Source organism: Parasteatoda tepidariorum, chromosome 3 (genome assembly GCF_982258835.1).
Source record: "Parasteatoda tepidariorum strain Cologne lab strain chromosome 3, Ptep-v5.0, whole genome shotgun sequence".
NCBI classification, from domain to species: Eukaryota; Metazoa; Arthropoda; class Arachnida; order Araneae; family Theridiidae; genus Parasteatoda; species Parasteatoda tepidariorum.
Window position 1 is genome coordinate 80,030,368 of NC_141757.1, and position 17,303 is coordinate 80,047,670.

General features: G+C 29.2%; 1 protein-coding gene across 1 annotated transcript in view; it reads left to right on the forward strand.

Moving 5' to 3' along the window:
- The first annotated feature begins 14,845 nt into the window (after positions 1 to 14,845).
- Positions 14,846 to 17,303, forward strand: part of LOC107450911 (coactosin-like protein) — a 32,795-nt gene continuing 30,337 nt past the window's right edge. Inside the window, exon 1 of the mRNA XM_016066857.4 lies at positions 14,846 to 15,019. Within this exon, the coding sequence (XP_015922343.2) occupies positions 14,943 to 15,019 (77 nt within the window). The 5' untranslated portion in view covers positions 14,846 to 14,942. The remainder of the gene's footprint in view (positions 15,020 to 17,303) is intronic.

Below are 17,303 nucleotides of genomic sequence, written 5' to 3' on the forward strand. Positions count from 1 at the left end.
AGTTCTTGATTTAATTTTTGTGTTTGATGTTATGTATATTTCATATCTTTCTGTATTTGTATTTTTCTTTTCTTTTGATCTCTGTACGGCGTTAGGATAATGTCTATATCGCCTGCTGCATTGGAAATAAAAAAATTATTATTAACAGGCGAATCATTAGTGATGAAGATTATATTCAGGAAAGGTGTTAATTATGTCCTCAACTGGAACAGAATTAAAATCTGGGGCAATATCAAAATGAGAAGAGGCTTCTCCAATATTTGATAGTTTATTAAGGTGAACAGTTTTTGATGATGTATTTTTAATTACAGTAGTGAACGTATCATTTACAGCTGTATGTACAGTAAAATGAAGCTCAATGTTTCGAATGTCATTTGGTTTAAAAAGAATATAAATTTTAATATTTTGAGGGTTAACAATTTTTAGTTTAACAATTTGAGATTCTTGGGGTTCTAATTTTATCTTTCGGCTAAGAATTACATTAAATATATTCTTATTATTGATACCGGATGTATTACATTCTTTATCAAAGTTTGACGAATCATTATTGGGTTTCGTCTCTGTTTTTTTCAGTAGTGGGACTGATAAGAACAGATATTTTCTGTTCAGACTTTAGCTGCTCATCACACTGTTTATCAGATAAAGGAAGTACAGTTTCAGAATTATTACAATTAACGTTATTATGATCAAGTGACTCATCGGAGTGATTGGAATTTGAAATGAGAGAATCATTTGTTTGGTTAATGTTGATTAGTTCATTGGTCAACATAGATGTAGTAGAAACCTCATCAATATTTTGAGAATTAGAAGGGGGATCTAAATCAGATTGGATATTACAATTTTGTGTATTCTCATCATGTTTAACAAAAGGGACAATTTGTCCATTTAAGGAAACAATTTGTTTTTTAGGCTCTATGATACAATTATGTCCTAGAAGAAATTCATATCCTAAAATACCACAAAAGTGGGGATTTTGGATAGATGTATACATTGGATGTTTGAAAAAAGTCTTGTTAATCTTAAAAGAGGCATCAATACAAGCTTCGAAGTTTAAGGAAGAGTTAATGGTAGAAATAATAACATTTCTTGATAATCGTTTCAAGGTCTGAAATTGAGATAAGATACGAAAGACATTCCAGATACTGGCGAACCAGTGTCTAATAAAAATAGAACTTTCAATTTGTTAAATTTGAGCTCGATTATAGGTGGCAAGAGGATCTTGGAAAGAACGCCGGTGGCATACGATAGGTTAAAGTATAGGAACAGTATAGGATAGGTTAAAGTATAGGAAGTTAAACATCAGATGGAAGAGGTATGGTTTTGAGGAATCCTTAAATGTAAGACAATGCTTGAAGTGTGCCTCGGTTGGTCATATAACAAAATTCTGAAAGTCAAATAAAATATGCAAAAATTGTTCATCATCAGAGGAACATCCTGATTAGGACTGTAGGGAAGACCTATTTTGTACCCACTGCAACAAGGCAATACAGACTGGAACTGGATGTAAATCACTCACCGTTCGATAGAGTATATACTCTATCGAACGGTGAGTATATGTAACCAATATACATATATAATCAATATTACAGAGAGAATCACGAAGAACCGATTATGGGCTATAGTCCAAATAATAATTTTAGAATCGGTCATATTAGCTTGCATCACTCTATCGTGACTCACCACCAGGGCCGTTTTATCCATTAGGCACTGTAGGCAACTGCCTAGGGGCCCCGCCACGTTCAGGGGCCCTGTGCTACAGAGAAAAAAATTGACAATGTTTCTTAAACAGTAAAAATTTAATTCGAAATTTCAATGACGATTGTCTTGCTCTGTACATTACATCAACGCTATTTTAGTACATTTCTGAACGCATTCCAAATTAGATATTAATATTATAGTAGTTAGTTCATATATAACGCAGTAATATAATCGCAAGCAATTTTATCGCGGAAATTTTAACGCCGACTAATCAGATGACTATACAGCTTTTTTAACACAACATGCTTGAAAAACGAAACTTTTCCAAATTGAAATTAATTAAAAACTGTCTTCGTTCAACTATGTCTCAAAACCGTTTAAATTCATTGGCCATAATGGCAATTGAAAATGATGTATTGGAAAAGGTTAACTTTCAGGATGTCTTGAACGATTTTGTAACAAAAAAAGTTAGAAGAGTTAATATTTAAGCTTATTGTATGATTTTTTTTAAATGCATATATTAATTACTTATATTCTTTTCGTTTGATTCAATATTTTTATTGAATAATGCGATAATATACCTATGTAGAAAAAACAGCGTAATTATGAATAAAGTGTTGTGTTAGCGAAAAAATATATTAGGAAGTTAGAAGACGGTAGGGGGGGGGCCCGAGACGAGCATTGCCTAGGGGCCGCGACATGTATAAGCCGGCCCTGCTCACCACCAGCTTGATGAGGATATCATAGATATGAATTTGAAAGTAATCAGCCTAAGTGAGCCCTGTTTTGACGAAGGGAACAATATTGTCGGCTTTCCTGAGCAATTTTAACTGGGGTAAATAACCTGTTTAACGTTATGAATGAACGTGACATTGTTGCAGTCACCTTTAACTTGGATAGAGAGGAGATAATATTCATATCAGTATACCTCTCTCCAAGCGAGGATATTACGGGAAATATTTTGACTCTGGGAGCTCTCTTGACCAAACACTCTGACAAAAAAGTGATTGTTGCTGGTGACTTTAACGCAAAGTCGAGATCTTGGGGTCCCACTACAAATGCCATTGTCTTCGATATTATCTTAAGTGTTAATAAATTTCATTTGATTAACAAAAATATCGATTTCTCCTTACAATATTAAAATATCGATATCTCCAAGCACTATTCAAGGGAAAAAAATGGAAAAACCCTCCATAAAATTCTTTTGAACTTCCGAGCAACTCTAATATCATTTCCCAATCAATTTAGAATGTGTAGAATTTTTTTAAAAGTATTCTTTAAAGAGCAATCATAGAATCACTACTCGTAAATTGATACTTGTTGTAACAATTTATTATGTAACAGACAAACAACTGAAGTCATAGTAAAATGTGATGCTTTAGCAACTTTTGCTTATACTCTTTCAAAAACTGTCTTTAAAGCTTAAATCGTGTGTAAAATTAATCTTACTGAATCACTACAATTTACTTAAAACTTTTCTTGTGACGGATTGCGCACAAATCCTGTGGTATACTCAACTTAAATCGACTATTTAATGAGGCTTGAACAAATTATTCCCTAGATTTAATTTTGGGTATCGAAATGATGTATCATTATTCGTCATTTAAACACTGTGACACAACTAAATTAATCTTTATCTTTTCATCGTAATCTTCTTATAATAGCATAATGTAGTTATTATATTTGCCGGTAATATTCGTTTTCGCATATTAAAACAAAACGCTTTAGAGTTATGAATATGCACCGATTTTGTTCTCCGGATTCGTTCGTGAAGGTGAATTATAGATTAGTTTTTGTAATCTGTATAATCTATGGTATGTTAACTAGCAGTTACCATACATTCGCATATTTAATGTCGTTATATTTCTTAACTATTTTATATGCAAGATAAACGTTTACAGTTCCTGTGAAAAAATGCTTTTAAATTTAATTTATCGTGAATGTAGATCAACCGATCAGACGCGCAAAACAAAAGGATAACTTTTGATCTAATGATCGGATTTTCCCGTACTCCCGTTCGAGAGACTAACTTGAAAAATGCTTATTAATTAGTGAAGGAGATAATTTAAGTTCCGAAATCAGGCACAAAAATGTACTTTCAGTGAACGAACATATTTCTTTTTCAACAGATTTAAATTACGGACACTCAAAATATGAGAAGTAGCCAGGGAAATATGAGCCAAATAGTCAGGAGAGCGATCAAAAATTTGGACCCTTAAAACTGTTAATTATACTTTTTGCGTATTACGACGTATCCCGAGAATTTTTTTAAGCGAATGGAATATTTTTTGCACTCAATTATAAAATTCGTTTATCCAAATACAATTCCATGCAAAAAATAACTTGCTATTATTTTTATTTAGTAACAGTCGTAAAGTCTTGTAATACAAGATATACTAGTTTTTTTTTCCATCCTTTTAAACAACGAAATTTTATCTGACAAAATAAAAAATTTGACAGCAGTCGGTCGAAAAGTTTCTGAGCTTCAGAAAATCACAAATTTTAGCTTCAGCTTCTTCTCAAATTTTAAAAAGACTGATAATTAGAATTTGATTTCACTAAAAAATTTTAACTTAGAGAAAAATTCCCTGTCGTAATTTTTATTGAAACTACCGTTCATTTGCGACACTTAAATATGAAAACCTGCCTCCCACAATTGGTATTTGAATTTTAATCGGTAACGGGTAGCAGTGGTAGTATTTGTAGATATTTTGCCCCACCAGTATATTCAAATCAACCATCACCGAACTTGGGTTTATTATGCCGGGAACTCAATTTACTGATCCACTCCATTTTATTTAACTATAGTTGATGAATATTTCATATGATGGGCTATTCAACTGCTTTCATTCAGTTTTAGATTTGTCGTTTTAAATTTCATTGTTTAGGAGAATGTCAGGTTTTTATACTTAACAATTCAGAAGTTAAGGATATTATTAAATTATTGTAACATTAAAAATAATGTTAAAATTGTTTTTTTATTTAAAAAATATTAGTATTATTATTAAAAATTATTTTATTAAAGTTTAATTTTTTTTAAATTATTATTTTTTAAGTTATTATTGAATGTTATTGTTAATTTATTATATTGAACAAAATAATCAGCAGTTACAAACAGGTGTGTCTTTTTTATTTAAGCAATTTGTTCTTAAGATATTGTGTAATTATTAAAAATTATTTTATTTAAGTTTAATTTTTTTTAAATTATTATTTTTTAAGTTATTATTGAATGTTATTGTTAATTTATTAAATTGGACAAAATAATCAACAGTTACAAACAGGTGTGTTTTTTTTATTTAAGCAATTTGTTCTTAAGATATTATGTAAAACGCAAAATGTAAAAATATCATTAAGGGGTCCTAACTTTCGACTGCTGCCTCTACTACATTTTCCAGATTGCCATATCCTAAAAGTCAGGAATCTGTCCGGGAATATATATATATATTATGTTTATAGCTACCAGAATATTTCATTTTCTCTAAGTAAATATATATCGATCCGAAGGTTATGGATATGAAATTGAAATTCAATATTTGAAGCTAATATTAAAAAATTTAAAACAAAATTGATACCAGTTATTAATTTTTTCCAGGTGCGTACGAATCCTGGATGAGGTTTTTGTGTCTGATTTCATATCCTAAATTATTCTAACGTTTAGTAACTTAGATTAATAGTTATTCAGAGTTATTCTCTTTTTTACCGATTATGTACTTAGCCTAGTTTGAGTGAACAGTTAGTTGCTTTTAAGTAAAACTGTGACATTGAATTTGGTTGTTCGACATAGATAATGAATATTGAAGTAAGGAAAATAAATAAAACTTAGCTTAACCTTCAGTCGAAAAATGGATCTTGTCCATCCGTTGGTTGTATGTGTCGACTTGTTCCGCTTAGCTGCTTTTACTTAGATAAACCTATCGCTTCCTTCGAATGTTGCTGCTCTTCAAAAGAATGTATCTTAGTTTATAACTTTCATTTCCTTTAATAGAATCTTGCAGCAGTATTATTTACGTTTTCAGATGATGTTTGTCTAAATTTAATAAAACCTGATCATATTCAAAGTTAAGTTATCCCATACCGCATTTTGGTTTTTCAGGCTCATTTTTCACTTTTTGGTTTTGGATATTATCAGTAATTAAGTTCAAAGTTGTTTAATAATTAGAAAATGACCAAAAAAAATAAAAATTTGAGGAACTACATTTCCAACTAGGCTAACGGAGAAAATAATTTTTGCCATGCATAAAACATGGGTCACATCGTTTTCAAAGGGAAAAAAAAGAATTCAGTGGTGATAAAGGTCAATACAAAAATTATGCACCCTATTTTTTTTTTTTTTTTTTGTTTGATTACTGGCAGAAATAAAATTTGATCCTTTATAGTGTTCAAGCTAGTTGGAAAGGGTTAAATTTTCCATTGCAAGATTCCATCCTCCAGTGGATAAAAATTTAATAAATTTGCTTGCTAACTGTAACTGAAATGTCCTATACAGATCTTTAAAAACTCACTGGTTCACCTTTTCAATTTAATATTCTAAGAACAGAAATCCTTAAATAATTAGAAAGGTAAAGAGGTGAGTTAACGAATTTTCTTTTAGCAATTTTGCTACCATTTCTTATTGGCTTAACGAGAACGAGTGTCAGCTTACCAATTCTAATTACAAGCAACTTAAATTGTAATATAAAAATTTAAAAACAAGGAATAATTTTAAATGTAAATTTTATCAATTGTAAAATTTTAATGCCTTAAAACTAGGAAAACGAACAAATAGATTAAATTTATAATAAACTTTAAAGTTGATAGAACAGTTTTATTAAGAGTACGTTAGTTAAATCGTCTTCTAATTTTTATTAACTTTTTTCATTGAATAAATCTAGACATATTAAAGAATTTTTTTGATGTTCTATACTCTACAACAAAATTAGTTTGCAAGATAGTGTGCAAATTTTTAAATGCTAATTTTATTTATTATTGAAAAAAATATGAATCTAAATTTTTTTCTTTTTTTGGAACAATAATGTAACATTATGGCAACAATCACATTTTTTTCGTATTCCTTGTAACATTAAAAATAATACGAATGAGGAAATCGTTTGCAATAAAGTCGTTTTATGAGAGACCAACGAGATTACTTTTTAGCAAGACAACGCGTGTGAGTCGAAAGACACGATTTACTGCCCAGTGAGAGTTGATTTATATCAATATTGACATCAAAGGCTCGCATTTCTGAGCGATGATAAATATTGATGCGTTCCGATTCTTTACATTTACATGAGTGTTTAGGATAGATATAATTCAGCATGTGAATGGCACAATTTTTCATAAAGCTGATCTCGTTTTAGAGCGTGAAATTGCTAGAGTCATTACCCATGTAAATTAGATCACTTTAAAAGCAATCTTTTACGCTGATAGAAGAAATTTTAATAAAATCATCGTAAATATTACAGATTTCTCATACAGCGGGATTAATTTACTGATTTTTTCCAGCGTATTTATATCGAGAAGTAAGGATTAAGGTCTAAAAGTCTATTTTTAATATCTCGTGTTTGTGGGGTGAGGTGAACTAAATTAAATCAAATGCTATTAAATAGATATTAAATACGTATAAAATGTTAATGCTTTTGAAATTTAATTTATGGAATTTGAATATGAAATGAGTTACAGAGATATTAGAGTAATTGAAAATATTGTGGGATTGTTCCCACTTTTTCCGACGTGCGTGTGTTAAATATTTTACAGAATAAACATTAAATATATAATTGGATACAACCAAATAATAATTGAATTTCTAGTTTTATTGTATATTTTTTATTGTTCTTTTTATTTTTATGTATCTAAAAAAAAAGTTTATGGGTACAACATTAAATGTACAAATTAAAATCTGAACCACATTTATTATTCTATATATTTGTAAGAGTTAAGTCACGGAGCATAATTTTATTAATAACTAAATTTTGACCATTTAGAGTTATATTTAGGCATTATTTTACGCTTAATAAACATGTTTTCAAAAAGGCCATCAGAAAGTATTGGTAGCAATTTTTAAATTTTTAAAAATTCTTTTCAAAAAATCTTTATTAATGATTGAATTTTTGATACTCTAAAATTTTATTTAAAAATACAATAAACCTCCTTTACCTAGAATTGGCACATACAATTTTTAGCTAAATTAAGCTTAAATTTCAATAATATAAGAAAAGCCCTAAAAACCTCCCACTATTCGCTTTACAATAACATAAATCTAACGCTATTTGAACTTTATAGGAGATATATGTAATTTCCCTTCAAATCGCTGTATCGTTAATTACTAATAAGTAAAAAATATTTATTTGGAAGAAAACTGGAACTTAATTTTAGGTTTAGTTTTTTTTTCTTTTTAATAATTACATAAAAATGGGCATTTAAATTTTTTATGTTGTAAGATCACGTATTTTTTCACACTTTGATAATTCGAATTTCTTACCTTTTTTTAAAGATTTATCATTGTAGTTAAAATTTCCGACAAACGAGTGTAAATCCAATTGTATGTTTGAATAGATAATCGCTTTATAAATGCAAAAAACATACAAATAAAAAAATTACCTCAAAAAATTATTTTTCAATTGAATGAAAATTTTTTACAACCTTTCAATTAATTTGCTTCAATGTCTGTGAGGGCGGAATTTTGCAATCGAAATTTAGTCTGCTTTCCTACTAGTTATAGCACTTATATCTTTTGATCTTTACTGAAATTACATATGTGAATTGTTTTCATACCGATACAAGCAGAATTTATCGTTATTTCATCATAAAATAGAATTTATCGTCAATTAAAATTTAACCAATTTCCGATTCTTGTCTGCTGAAATATTAATTGCAGCTCTGTGTTGGATAATACATAAGTTTCAACCGTTTCCTGACCACTACAAATCGCCAAATTATCGACTAAATTTTATCGACAAAGGGAATTTTAACGTCAATCAAAATTTCTGCTACTATCCGACAAGTAAGAGTGGTTAAATTTTAAGTGAAATGTTGTACTGAATGGCATTACAAATTTCTGTCATTTCCTGAACACTGGAAACAAAAGTTTTAGCTATTTTATTCCAAGTTTATTTTATTCCAAAATTATAGCAGAAAGCAATTTAATTACAATTAATTTTATTATTATACATTATATTATATTATACATTGCATTATTATATTATCAGGTTTAGAAGAAATTTGGGTCCGTTAACTGACCCTTCACAAAATATCTTTTCATAAAAACGGACCCTTCACAAAATTATTTTTCCTTTAATCGGACCCTTCACAAATTTGTTTATCTTCATTATTGTTTTGTTAATTGAATAAACCCTTCCCAGGACAAAAAACAAGAAAGATGGATGTAAACGAATTAAGTTTTATCTTCGGCAGACAATTCTTCCATTATTCGTCCGAAATGAATATTCTACGTTCAGGCTAAGCAGTATAGGCTAAATACCAAATATTTGTATGTTGCATCTCTAATTTAGAAGCAGCAATTGTTGTTCATTTTTTTAAATTTAATTTCCTTCATTATAATTTTACAGAGCTGAGCATAATCTTGATCTATTTTCAATTTAACAACTCCTTGAAAAAGTGTTTTGCAATAACCAGACCCTATTTGCACAAATTCATAAAAGCGGACCCTGGTTGAAAGAATGAGAGTAATTTTTTCACAATTTCACGAAAACCGGACCTTTCACAAAATGTCTGGACAGACCCCTGATTATACATTATATAATACATTATTAAGGGCCACTCACAAATTACGTAAGCATTTAAACGTAGAAAGGAGTGTGGTTTACTTAGACGCGGTAGGGCGAGGCGTATACGTAGTGTTTATGTAAGACCCAAATATCAGTTGATTTTTAAAGTTTTGTGGAAAAAAGCAAAATGTAATAAAAATCCGGAAAATTTTTCAAAATTAAAGTAAAGTTTAATTTTGGAAAAAGAAAAAGTTAAAAAAAAATCAATGAGTTTCACAATTTTATAAAAGCAATTAAAATTTAAACTTTACTTTATTCCATGTTACATTTTTTATTTTAATTATCACAGCAAAAATCTCCAGTTAAAATCAAAGTTAGAGCAAAAACGGGGGAAGGTTGTAACTGTCTTACATAAATGTAGGAGGGGGTTTGTAGTTTGTTTATTTTTGCTTATAAAGGCTGGAGGGGAAGTCCGAAATGACCAAAAACATGCTAACGCAATATTTGAATGACCCCTAAGTTAACTATTAACATTGTTCCTTCGAATTATATTTTTATTACTAAACTAGGTTCTGGGACAGTTTTTAAGTGTCAATGGACCTATAAAAAACTGGTAGACAAAAGAAACTGAGGCTGTCTGAATCTATGAATCAGTGTTTACATTAACCACGGCAAGAATAAAGTCATTTGCATTTTGTAAAGCTTAGTGTATTTACGTAGAATTTAAGGGTGCAACTTTCTTTCATATAATACTACGCAAACTATAACAGCCACCTGTGTGTGGGAGAATTACAGGAAAGCTGAAAATTCTGCCGGAAATTGCCTTGAGTAAATTTCGCTCTATTTTGCTTTTCGTTTCTACCATTAATACTTTAAAATAAGAAACAAAAAGTAATTAATTTTATAACAAAACTTTTTTTTAAATGCGAGATGGTCTGTCGTAGACCTGAAAATTACCACTCGCCGTGTGGCGAGTCATAAAAAAATGCGGCGACTTAAATTAAATAAAACGGTCACTCTTTGACATCCTTCTTTTTTTTCCTTCTTTTTTTCAATATCCACTGACTGAGCCGCGTTGGCTCAGGGGATAGAGTGTTCGCCTTCCAATGAGGTGAACCGGGTTCGATTCGAATCGGGTTTCTGGTCGGTACGAATTTCACATCCTGCTTGCACCAGCCACAGTGCTGATGTGAGATATCCTCTGTGGTAGACGGATCATGGGTTTGAATCTCATTGCCGTCAGGCTAACCGCGTGAGGTTCTCGTGGTCTTCCACTCCATGTAACGCAAATGTGGTTAGTTCAATTAAAAGGTCCTCCACGAAGGCAAACTTCTCCCAATACTTGATCCATGAGTTCCTTTGTCTTCTGGATTGGGTTCAAAATTACAAGGTTAATTTCAAGGTCACGTAGTTGAACATTAGTAGTCGTAAGCCCAAAAATTGGGTCGGCTGTTCAGAGACGGTTTTAAAAAATAATATATATCCACTCACTCTTTTCAAAATTTTGATTCTTCAGAATCCATCAATTAGTGAAGGAAACCATCAATTAGTGATGGAAAAATTCATGTAGAAGGAGAGTTCTTTAACAATTTACATTTTTCAAAGCTAAAATTTATACACTAAATGTATTTCACCTCCCGAAATACTTTTAAATAATTTTTTTCAAGTTATTAAGCAAACTGTCACATATTTATATTATTTTTTTAGTTGAATTATTTTTTATAGTTGTAGATTATTTCTAATGTGATTTTTTTTTTTTTGAATATATAATTTTATCCAAGCAAAAAAAGAAAAAAAAGTTTGCGTATTAAGTGAAAAGGACCTAATTTCACTTACTTGCATTTTGTTTCTCCCATTAGTATTTCAAAATAGCGAAGAAGAAATACCATATTTATTACAAAACTTTTTTTTTAAATGCTCTATGCTTTGTCCTTTTTGCTCAATCACAATAATTCCCCCATTTGTTTTAATAATATTAATTATCACCATCAGTATTTCCAAATGGGAAAAAAATAAAAAAATTTTAGCATACCTATTTTTGGAATACGAAATGTTTTTTTTTTTTTTTTTTCCTCCACCACCATCATAAAAACAAAAAGGAATTAATTTCGCTACTTAGCTTTTTGTTCAAACCATCAATATTTCAAAATGAGAAATGAAAAATAACAATTTTATTACCAAACTTTTTTTAAAATGCGAAATGCTCTGTCGTTTTTGTTCAACCACAATTTTTCTCCCATTTGTTTTTATAATATTAATTATAAATACAAATAAGAGTAAATCTCACGCGACTTTGCTTTTTGTTTCGACCATTAATATTTTAAAAGATAAGGAACAATAAACACCAGTTTTATTATAAAACTTTTTTTAAAATGTAAAATGCTGTGCCGTTTTTGCTCAATACATAATACATGTACACAATATTAAATATAAAAATAAATGAAAGTAAATTTCCTTACTCTGCATTTTGTTTCTAACATTAGTACTTTAAAATTGATTAAAAAAATGACACCAATTTTATTACGGAGCATTTTTACCCCAACCCATCCCTCTTCCAATTGTTTTTTAGTTAATTAGTATTTAAAACAACGTTTATTAAAATTTGTAAAAAGCTGACGCTTGTGGGGGGCAGGGAGCTGTCCTTGCATCAGAAAGGTTCTGGGTTCGAATCCTGGGCTAGGCATGGATGTTTCTTTCTCTCTATCTATGTTCTATGTCCTTTCTCCTTTGTGTGTGAATGTGACCCACCCTATAAACGGGTTGTGGTAGTGCGACGTGGGCGACGCTGCTCCACTGCCGTGGCTTCACCACAGGTGCCCACTGGATAACGAAAAGAGAGTTAGCAGTTCTGGCACTTTCTGTGGCCAATGGACAAAAGTTCCAAGTGCCCGCCATTAAAAAAAAAAAAAAAAAAATGTAAAAAAATTCTTTAAAAGTGTAAACAAAGGATGCTTCGGAAATTTCGTTATCGAAATTTATTTTTATGAAAATATGTAATGGGCATTATCATACCCATTTTGAATTCAAACTTCATTCCATAAATAAAATAATTTTGAAATTTTAAAATGTTTTTACTTGTAAATTCCGCATTGAAATATACTCCTTCCCTATATATGATAACAAAAGATAATTTTGTTTCTTTTTTACAACCAAATATTCTGGTGAATATGTAAATATTTCTACTAGTAACATATTTATAGCTTTTTAAAATGACAAGAAGTAAATGTGTCATAAAATATTCTGCTATGGGCGGTTACTCACATTTTGCACTATTTCTTTCATAAGAAGTTTTTAGGAGTGAACCAATTGGAGTAGCTACACAAGTTACAAAATAATACATTAAGTATTTTTTTGAGAAATTAAATAAATCTCAAAAGTGTGTCTTCCATTATTGCAGGGTAGTGTATATTCAGAGAAGAACGTTTCTGTGTCTGATTCCGTAACTTATTTAATTGTTAACACTAATTAGGAAATATGAGGTAAATCCTTTAAATCAAGATTGGTTTTTAGCACGCGTCTTTAGAACAAAAGTTATTCAAGGTGATTCTTATTTTTATAATTGCTTAAAAACTTTTCGGTATATTTTCATTAAAATTTAATCTTACATCGTAAAAAATTATTTATTTGAGAGTTCAAGAAAAAATATTTTTAAAACATATTAAAAATTCGATTTTTAATACTTTTAAATAAATTTCAGCATATTTATATATTAAGAACTATATACGCCCACACCAGAGATGAATATACAAAATAAAAAATAACATATTAAAATATGAACCAAATTTCAAAGACAATTTTAATAACGCGTTTTCAATCTGGCAGGGGGGGGGGGGGGCAATAAAAATCATGGATATGAATGAAAATACATTGAATATGACTTTTTAAAGGCCCAATTGTAAATTTATTATTTAGTTTAGTATAAATTCATTTTTAACATTTATTACCCTGAAAAAATCTTAAATTCTGCAATTTATTATTGATATATTCGAAGTAAAAATTAAATTTCACCTTTTTGGTCCTAAAAAAAGAATTCAAACTTTTCAAAAAGTGAATTTTTACTATATCCAATAATGAAGTTATGATTGAGTTTAAAAATTCGCATTAAAAACATTTTTATTCCTTTCCGTAATTTTTTTCCCCTTCAGCGGGATTAATAAAGAATTATTAAAATTATTTTACATAAATTTTCTACGAAGTTATGTATCTTTGCATTGTATATATTCAATCGGTGCGTGTGTACCGGTTCTTAAAATAGAAATATTTATTTAAAAAAGTACCTAAAAGTTTGATATATCTATAGTTTTAAATGTGTATACATAATAATTAATATCGAATAATAATAATATCGAATTGTAATAATCATAATAGTCTAGTCCAGCGGTTCTCAATTTTTTTTAACAACGGAACTCTAAATGATCAATCTTCTTTCGGAGGAACCTCGATTTTATAAAATATATAAAGACAACTATAAACGTATTAACTAATTAAAGACTGCTTTGTTTTGAAAATATTCATTATGAGGAATTGAATGTTTTCACAGTTTTATCATTAACAATCTTCAATCGGGGTTTATGTCCGACAAATGAATTCACAGTCCTGGAGTTTAAGGTAGCCAAATACTGAATTATGTATATGCATGATTATGTATTATTACTAGTATTGATGCATATACATAAGCTGAAAATATATGAGTTAAGTCGAATTATGATTTTTGTTGAAGTAAAAATAAAAAACCTGCCACAAAGAACTGCTTAAAATGACTGCTGCGTTGAAAATGGTTATTAGGGAAACATATTTCTTTATTAACTAATTTAATTATTTTATTTTGATTTAAACAGCGCAATGCGAAATGCTAATGCAATTTTTTAGAAAAGCATGTCCTTTTTTATAATTTAATCAATACAATGTTACCTATGTTTGAAAAAAATGCGATTTATTTTTTTGCTTTAAATAACTTTGTAAAGACAACCGAAGTATTAAGTGAATAATAAAGTATTGATTGAATACAAATATAATTACAATTTAAAAAAAAAAAAAAAAAAGAGTTCTAACTATCGGAGCCCCATAACTCTTCCACGGAACCCTATTTGGGAACCTCTGGTCTAGTCAATAATCATAATAATAATTTTTAGGCCTACATAATGTACCATAAGTCTAATATATATCTTTAATATATCAAACAAAATCATTTTTTTTTGTAACTTTAAGAATTAAAATAAATTTCGAATTTTTTAATAACTTTCCCTGAGTTCATCAAACTTGTTGCTTAGCTGATCACCATATTGATCGCTTGTTGGAAAACCGTTATTACAGCATTCCGACGATGGGTGATATTACTTTCCCTGCATAGCAACCACCTTCGTCGTCTGGTGTTGCGTGAATCCATTGGTTGCACGTGACACGTGACGTAACCGGTGAAAAAGGGGCAGAGCCGTCACTCGAGTTCGTTTCACTGTCTGTCATTTGGAGTTGTGGAGATTTCATTACAGTGAGTTGGGTGTTTTTTTCTGTATTTGTGTGGAGAAGGAAAAAAAAGGAAACATGGCAAGCGCTGTTGATAAAGACGGTGTTAGGGATGCTTACCAAGATGTGAGAGATGATACATCGGGCACAAACTGGTGAGTTGTCAAATAAGAAATTGTATTTAAAACGAGACTTTTATAATATTGTGATTTGTTTCTTTGTTTTAAGAAGTGAAGGGTTGCAATTGAGTCAAGTTTAAAGAATCGTAATGATTTTATAAGTATTTGTGTTTTATGAATGTAAAGTGTGAGAAATGAAATTTGTATTTATACATTTATGTTTAATTGTATCATTACTTTCCTTTCAATTTTTAAGATTAATTTAATTCCAGCAATTTCACCAGAATGGAGAAACAATGTCTGGATTTAAAATTTTTTAACCAACCTGCGTGCTAAGCTTAAATTTGAAACATTGTTCGAATCAAATTTATTTTAAAATCCACAGTTAAAAGCTTCGAAAAAATCATAAAAAAATGTTTAACATATTTAATTACTTTAAAAGTTAATAAAATTAATTTTATTGTCCGACACATTAATTTTTTTAAAATTTTTTAATTATTTTTAGAATTCTACAAGATTTGCTATGCAGTGCCTTATTATCGAAATAAATTTTTCGTTTAAATAATATATCTAAACTTGTGACAGCATTGCATCAAATTATTTAATACTATTAAGCTTTCTAAACTTAGTCATTATTAAAAGGAAATTACATCAAATTAATTGAAAAGCATTTTCGTCGTATTGTTCATTTTAAATCATCTATGCATAAAACTATAATATTTCGGCGTTTTTCTGGAATTAGATTTTATTTTAATCTAAAAAAACAATTTTTAAAAATGGCTTTTGGAAAATATTAACTAGTTTAATAAGTGTATTTGTTTTAGCAGAAGCTAATAGTATATTTTAATGACTACTGTAATCTCTTCCCATATTTATATAGTATTTTAATTTAAATTTTTTCTAATTTTAAGTAAGCAAAGGATTAATATTTAAAAAATGTCTTTAAAAAATTGTTATTTGAAAGCTGATATTCGCACTTGTTTTCCCTGCATGTTGGTTATTATACACAATTTTTTAAAGTGTTATAATAAGTGCTATTTGCTTAGTTTCTAGAAATACTCATACACTATGAATTCAAATTTTAAAATACTTCTCTTGTCAAAATAGATTTAAATTCTAATAATTTTAAATAATTATATTAAGGTACTTTTCCATTTTGCCGGCTCAAGTAATTTCGGCTATTTTATTTATTTATTTAAAACGAAATATTTTAAACTAAAATTGGTCTCATATATTAAAATTCTGAGGAAGATCGATCTACAACAGATTAATTAATAATTGCCAAGTCTTGGCAACTTTTGAGCAGCAACTCACAAGTATCTGAGAGAAAAAATTAAAGATGGGCACTAACTCAGAGTAAACCTCTACGTGTTTTTCTTTTTTTTAAATATATATTCTAAATGTTTTGTTTTTTATGTTTAAAATCCATTTGGCACCTTGGCGATTGTAGTTGGCGCGACAGATCACGATACAGAAATATCACAAATTCGGGAAATTTTAAATTAAAAAAAAGCTTCCACGTTTCTGGATATTGCTAAAAAAATTATATTCATTATAAAGTAATAATAATTTGTTTAGGATCGAGTTGGAAAAAAAAATCACTCCTAGAAATTTTATGAGCCAATTAAGAGTTAAAACACTATGTGGCACTAGTTGGAAGAAAAAAAAACTGTTTGCTTTTACTTTAACTATAAGTGACGCAACAAGTTTCTGTCTCATTGATCGTCATCACTTAGTATGAAAACGTTTTTGCAGGATGTGACTGATGTTTATCAGTGCATTACCTTGCTTTGGTGAGAAAAGAAATTCATAAGTTCTACGCCAAAGTTTAAAATTCAGTGGATGTGATTTTCATCCCAAATGTACACAGACGGGTAACCGCGCGAGTGGGTGAATAAACAATTTAAGTTTCGCAATGAGGAAATTTCAGTGCTTTTTTTAAAAATGAGATTAATGTTTAAACTGAACTAATATTTTTGTAGATTCAAATTTGAGTGTTTTCTCAACCTGATTTTTTTTTTTTTAAATTAAATAAGTGTAAGCATAAAGAGAAGAATTATGCTTTTGTGCTGAATGAAAAAATCTAGCAAAAATACTAAAAACTTACGTGTGTTTTGATATTGTAAAAAAATACCATTATTGGCCTTTTGCCATTGTTTACTCCGCCTGATTTTTTTTTTTTTAAATATTGTCTACTTTTTGCTGTTTTGTTCAGAATTGGTTGCTGAAGGCTGCAAAGAGTTAACTGTGTTTGTAGAGGAAAGTTGAAGTTGACGGTATATGCGACGCAAAAAAAAAAAAAAAAAAAAAAAAAAAAATA